Raw genomic sequence first — 7,197 nt, forward strand, 5'->3', positions numbered from 1 at the left:
AAGATGATTCTGTGAAAGTGCTGCACTCAAAATGCCAGCAAATTTGGAAACTCAGCAGTAGGCACAGGATTGGGAAAGGTCAGTTTTCATTCCAATCCCAAAGAGAGGTAATGGCAGAGTATGTTCAAACTACTGCACAATTCCACTCATCTCACATGCTAACAAAGTAATGCTCAAAATTCTCCAAGCCAGGCTTCAACTGTATGTGAACCATGAACTTCTAGATGTTCAAGATAGATTTAGAACAGGCAGAGGATCCAGAGATAAAATTGCCATTGTCCACTGGATCATTGAAAAAGCAAGAGAGTTCCAGGTAAACATCTATTTCTGCTCCATTGACTATGCCAAAGCCATTGACTGTGTGGATCACAACAAACTTTGGAAAATTCTTCAACTGATTGGAATACTAGACCACCTTACCTGACTCCTGAGTAATCTGTATGCAGATCAAGAAGCCACAGTTAGAATCAGACATGGAACAAGAGATTGCTTCCAAATCGGGAAAGGAGTAGGTCAAGGCTGTATATTGTCATCCTGCTTATTTAACTTGTGTGCAGATTACATCATGTGAAATGCTGGGCTGGATGAAACACAACCTGAAATCCAGATTGCTGGGAGAACTATCAATAATCTCAGTTATGCAGATGACAACACCCTTTGGCAGAAAGCAAAGAATAACTAAAAAGCCTCTCAATGAAAGTGAAAGAGGAGAGTGAAAACATTGGCTTAAAACTCTATATTCAGAAAACTAAGATCATGGCAGCTAGTCCCATCACTTCATAGCAAACAGATGAGGAAACAATGGAAACTATGAGAGACTCTATTTTGGGGGGGGGGGGGCTCCAAAATCACTGCAGATGGTGACTGCAGCCATGAAATGACCCAGAGGGGTGGTACCAGGAGGGAGGAGGGACGGGGGTTCAGGATGGGGAACACGTGTATACCTGTGGTGGCTTCATGTTGATGTATGGCAAAACCAACACAATATTGTAAAGTAATTAAGCTCCAATAAAAATAAATAAATTTGTATTTTTAAAAAAAAGACGCTTGCTCCTTGGAAGAAAAATATGACCAACCTTGACAGCATATTAAAAATCAGAGACATTACCAACAAAGGTCCATCTAGTCAAGGCTATGGTTTTTCCAGTAGTCATGTATGGATGTGAGAGTTGGACTATAAGGAAAGCTGAGCACTGAAGAATTGTTGCATTTAAACTGTGGTATTGGAGAAGACACTTGAGAGTCCTTGGACTGCCAGGAGATCAGATCAGTCATTCCTAAAGGAAATCAGTCCTGAATATTCATTAGAATGACTGATGCTGAACCTGAAACTCTTATACTTTGGCCACCTGATGATAACTGACTCTTTGGAAAAGACTCTAATGCTGGGAAAGATTGAAGCCAGAAGGAGAAGGGGATGACAGAGGATGAGACGGTTGGATGGACGTGAGTTTGAGTAAGCTCCAGAAGTTGGTGATGGACAGGGAAGCCTGGTGTGCTGCAGTCCATGGGGTCACAAAGAGTGGACATGACTGAGGGACTGAACTGAACTGAACTGGTATAGTCAGTCAGCAAAATCCTGACATCCTGGAGTGTGAAGTCAAGTGGGCCTTAGGAAGCATCACTGTGAGCAAGGCTAGTGGAGGTGATGGAATTCCAGTTGAGATCTTTCAAATCCTAAAAGATGATGGTGTGAAATTGCAGCACTCAATATGCCAGCAAAATGGAAAACTCAGGAGTGGCCATAGAACTTAGAAAGGTTAGTTTTCATTCCAATCTCAAATAAAAGCATGCCAAAGAGTTTTCAAGCTACTGCACAATTGCACTCATCTCACACACTAGTAAAGTAGTGCTCAAAATTCTCCATGCCAGGCTTCAACAGTACATGAACCATGAACTTCCATATGTTCAAGCTGGATTTAGAAAAGGCAGAGAAACCAAAGATCAACATCCGCAGGATCACTGAAATGCAAGAGAGTTCCGTAAAACATCTACTTCTGCTTTATTGACTATGCCAAAGCCTTTGACTCTGTGGATCACAACAAACTGTGGCAACAAACAGAGCATGAGATGCTTGGATGGCATCACTGATTCAATGGGCATGAGTGTGAGCAAAGGTTGATAGTGAAGGACAGTGAAACGTGGAATGCTACAGTTCATAGAGTGTTGAATTATTGAACATGACTTGGCTACTGAAAAACTATAATCCTTAAATAATTATTGTTAATGGATTATGATTTTTTCATTATAACATAAAAGACATAATATAAGGAAAAGAAATATGTAATGCCAAGTAGTAAGTCTTCTGAATTAGTGACTTGTATGTATTATGTCGCTTCAATCATGTTTGACTCTTTGCAACACCATGGACTGTAGCCCACCAGGTTCCTCTCTCCATAGAGATTCTAGTGGAGTGAATTGCCATGCTCTCCTCCAGGGGATCTTCTCAACCCAGGGACTGAATCCACATCTTTTGTCTCCTGCCTTGACAGGAGGTTTCTTTCCCACTAGCTTCACCAGGGAAGCCCTAGTGACAAACATTGCTAACAGAATTATGATTTTTTTCCACAACAGGAATGAAATCATGAGTATAAGGAAATGAAAAATGTAATATCAAGATTTAGCAACTTCATGTAAAAGTAAAACTTAAACATTGAAGGTACCCTTAACTAGGCCTTAGTTTGTAGTCTGTGTGACTGAGATAAAAGCAAGTTAACAGTATTGTTGTCGTCTTTTCTTCCCCAATATCTTTTAGAAAGTAAAAAAACTTCTCAGAGGCACTTGCCAAAGGGCAAACTAAATGACACACTACATACCCAAAGTCTCCTATATTCTGGAGGTGTGCCATGAGATAAACCGTCTTCAAAATACTCAGGTGTAAGAATTTCCTGTTTAAACTTTGTGACATGTTGATGAGAAATCTACCTTTTCTACACTTGCTTCACCATGGGCCTTCACAGGGTAGTCTGTGAAGAACACAGATACTGTTTATTACAGAAACTTGGTCACCCACAAGAGGAGGCAGGATTCTGGCCTGCAGAAGGTATGTGTCTCCCTCTTCGTCCTAACTCCTCGTCTCATTTGGTAGGAGATTACACATGCCTAGATGTGATTCAATTTATGGACAATTGATATATAGCCAAATTAAGGGTATATTGGTAGCTTTATTTGAATAATTCTGAGAATTATGTAAGCACAAAATATGAAATATTACGGAGGATTTCTAAAAAATTCAAATTCTTGCCTATTATTCAAGTTCATATACACATTTGTAAATGAGCTTGTAAATCAATGTGATTTTAAGTGAAATCTCACAAGTATCATGACAAGGAACAATTACTGCTGTATTTTGTCATCAATAGAGATATATTTATATATGTCATTAAACATTTCACTTAGCTTTTAAAAATAGATTCTCAAAGGAGATTCATGGAACTGTGAAGGGCCAATGTAATTTTTCATAGATTTATATTCAATAAAAGCAGTTTAGTTTTAATAAAAATAAGACTAATGTAGTTCAGTAAAGTGCTAATTTAAATGTAATTCTAAACAATCATATGCTTTTTAAAAATGTGAACAAAACATTGAATAAAAAAGATAAATGGTACATATACAGAGATCCTGTCTAATAAATTGTTACATTTTTTAACTATATGTATGTAATTATAGCTATTATATTAAAATAATTTAATGTCAAGTGTTTTATATGATTTATATAATGCATATTTCATTCTCATTTGAGATTAATAAGCTAGTTTGCTAGATACTAAATAATTTTTAAAGGTCACAAATTGTAAACTTCAAAGTCAGAATTATTCTTAGATCTCACTAACTACAGGCTCCAGTGACAGAATTATTAATGTGCATTATCTGACATTTAATTGTTGATTCAACTAAAGCTACCCTCATTGATTTAACACCAATAGGATCTTTCTGGAAGTTTGTATCAGAATTGCTCTTCCATAATTGATTGACACTTTTATTTATCATTTTATGATTTCATATCTCAGCCATTATCAATTGCTAATTACTTTTGTAAAGTATTTTTTTTAATCTTTTTAATATTGTTTTCTTTTATTGTTTGTCAAGTTTTGGATAGTTTAATATGTTTCATGTAACATTTTTAACATGCAAAATATTTCTGTAAATTTCTGATTTCAAAGAACTTGCAGTCAGAATAAAATTAAAAAAGTATTTGATAGCGCTTCATTTTCTTTTAATAAATGATATCACTAATTAGAGTAGTTTAGTGCAGGAAATATTACATATGCCTATACTATTATTCTCGCTTCTTTAGAAGCCTCAATCCTTAAACATTAATGGGCTTTAAAATTATCATACAGTTGTTACATTGGTGCATCTGTTTTTTCCAGTATGGCATTTTAATTTCAACACAGTTGCTGTAACAGCTTTTGAATGTTTCTATGCAAATAGACTGTAAATTGATAAGGATGTTATTCTTTATGAACTTTATTTTTCACCAATTTATTAATTTCATTGCTCCAATGATAAATAACTATTTCAAACTCAGAATATTATTTTTTAAACTTAGTCTATCTTGAAACACTTACTAAAACTTTACAGATATAAGAACCAAACATGCACCTTGCTTAACTGCAAAATGAGTGCTGTCACTCATCTCACACACCACCCACTCCAGGCTTCTTGTGATTTTATACACCATTTATTAACTAGCTAGGTACAGTTTTCATAGAGCGCCATCCTTGACATTACACTGCTGCGGAGATGAACAATCAAAGGGAAAACTACCCAGAACCAAGTCTGGCTAAGGACGCCAGGAAACAGCAAATGAGAGGTAAGAGCACGCAAAGTTCCCGTTTAGTCACTGAGCAGGAGAAAACCTACAGGGAATTAAAATTTCTAGATGCTTCTCACTATCCTCAATGGAATGCCAGGAGCTACCAGTGCAAGCGTGAGAATTTAATAGCTCACATCCTTTTTATTTATGAGGCTCAGAGCTTGAATTTGAAATACAGTACTCTAGTATGAGCTTCCTGGTGACTTCATGATAAAGAATCCACCTGGCAATGCAGGAGATGTGGGTTGGATCCCTGGCAAATCCCATGGACAGAGGAGCCTATCTATTCCAGCATTGTTGTAATTTGTAGTCTTTGATACACAACTTGTGAAGTGTTATATTTGCTGAAAATGTATATATTCTGAGAGGAGGATTATAATGTTTCATATGGATTTGGGGTCCAAGTTGATGTCTATGAATTCTCACGGATGTGGGATCTTTTGTTCTTCTGAAACAACTGTCTCCATTGCTCCTTTCTTAGTGTTTCCTTTTCTCTTCCTGCAGATTTACCGTCACCTTGAGAGAAGTTCATTGCCGTGATCCTGAGAATCATCTGTTTTGTCTTGATGTATACTCTAGTGAGACTGATAACTTTTATTCCATTTAAGTATATTTTTGAAAATGTGATTGAACTGTTCACTTTAATGATCATCAGTGCCTTCTCAAAAATCATATGATGAAATAAAACTCTTATTTTAATATGTGCATTCAGCCTAAATGTGAAATAGCTATTCTCAAATTGTCCAAAGTATAAATAAGAGGATGATTCTAGGGAATATTTTATATACATATATATGTATGTATATATTTGTACATATGTGTGCATGTATATATATATATATATATATATATATATATATGTATTTTCTGATTTCATTACTCAAATACAGGCTTTAGGAAGCTGAAGACCTTATTGAGAAATACAAATTAGTTCTTGAGATTGGTTAAACCAAATACTGTAATAGGTGGAGAAGTCTATTCCTTTAGGCTTTTGTTAATATCCCCCCCTCCCAATTTTCATTACTTTATTAATTTTTCTTGGTAAAAGCAACTTTATTCCAGATAATTCTAATTCTAAAAAATGCCACATTTAAACTAAGAAACTAAAATTATTATGATTTATTTAGATCAGTGTTAATTTTTTAAAAGATCATTTCAATTTTTCTAGGTACTAAAATACCAGAGCAGAACAATTCCTGTATGAACAAAGCTCTGAAAAGTTACATAATAATTTTCAAAGTTCTTATATTAAATACACTTAGTTTTGTCTCTGTCTTAGGTTAGATAAAGATAATAATTGTCTTTGACAAGAAAGCATAAATTATAAAATCAAATGAACATTCATAAATGATCATAGAAGAGTGTTCCTTCTTAGACAACAATACATAGAAATATTCAGTTACAATCACCATACCTACTGCTGCCAATTGGCTTAAATTTCCTCCTGTGATAATGCAATACAAATAATTTTACATTCTACAAAAGGAGTGTCATTGATTATCAGGTTGTGTAGAGAGTACATATTTTGTTTGTCTGTTTGCTTCCTATGGGGACTTTGGAGAAAGAGGTTGACCTTTCTCTGTGAGTGTGTATATGAGTATGTACCAGCCTGTGAAAATGCATAACTATGTTATGTACATATATTTTATACTTAGCAAATACGTAAATGAATCTTAATTTCTTTAAGATTAATTTTTTGGATAATAATTCATAATCTTTCTTCAGAATGTCATTCTGGTCATTGTCCAAAAGACTGGTTACATATTCCAACAACTGCTATTATATTACTTTTGGAAAAAAAAAAACATGGAATAAGAGTTTGATAGCCTGTACTTCTAGGAACTCTATTCTGCTCTATATAGATAATGAAGAGGAAATGGTAAGATATTAAATGTTTCCAACACTTTGCTAAAAGCTTGATTCAGTTAATATTATATTTGTTAGAATTCACTTTATGTTTTTGTACATATTTGTAGTATGTTTAAGGCTTGTTATTTCATTAAACAATGGAATACAACTTAATGATATTTTATTTAATTTTTATCTTATTAATGCATGCTTTATAATTTCCAGTTCCTGCTTTTTTTGAAAACCATGGCTCTACAAATGCTAAATGCTAAAATAAACTGTGCTATTTAATTTTACCATATATGAAGGAAAATATACCTATCATAATTTTGCATATTGATAAAAAATAGAACCATGTAATTGAACATCAGACCATGGATTAGAAATTTGCAACTCCCAACTACCCTGAAAAGTGAAAGTGCTAGTCGATCAGTCGTGTGGGACTCTTTGCGATCCAATGGACCATAGACCACCAGGTTCCTCTGTCGATGGAATTTCCCAGGCAAGGATACTGGAATGAATAGCCATTC

At 34.7% G+C, this 7,197-nt stretch overlaps 1 protein-coding gene across 1 annotated transcript; it reads left to right on the forward strand.

Annotated features, from left to right (window-relative positions):
* Positions 1 to 4,746: 4,746 nt before the first annotated feature.
* Positions 4,747 to 6,804, forward strand: LOC128048233 (NKG2-C type II integral membrane protein-like). Its single transcript, XM_052640620.1, is given in 4 exon segments — positions 4,747 to 4,816; positions 6,545 to 6,574; positions 6,577 to 6,698; positions 6,796 to 6,804. Coding segments are annotated over 4 exon segments (231 nt in total).
* The last annotated feature ends 393 nt before the right edge of the window (positions 6,805 to 7,197 follow it).

Source organism: Budorcas taxicolor, chromosome 5 (genome assembly GCF_023091745.1).
Source record: "Budorcas taxicolor isolate Tak-1 chromosome 5, Takin1.1, whole genome shotgun sequence".
Classification (NCBI taxonomy): Eukaryota; Metazoa; Chordata; class Mammalia; order Artiodactyla; family Bovidae; genus Budorcas; species Budorcas taxicolor.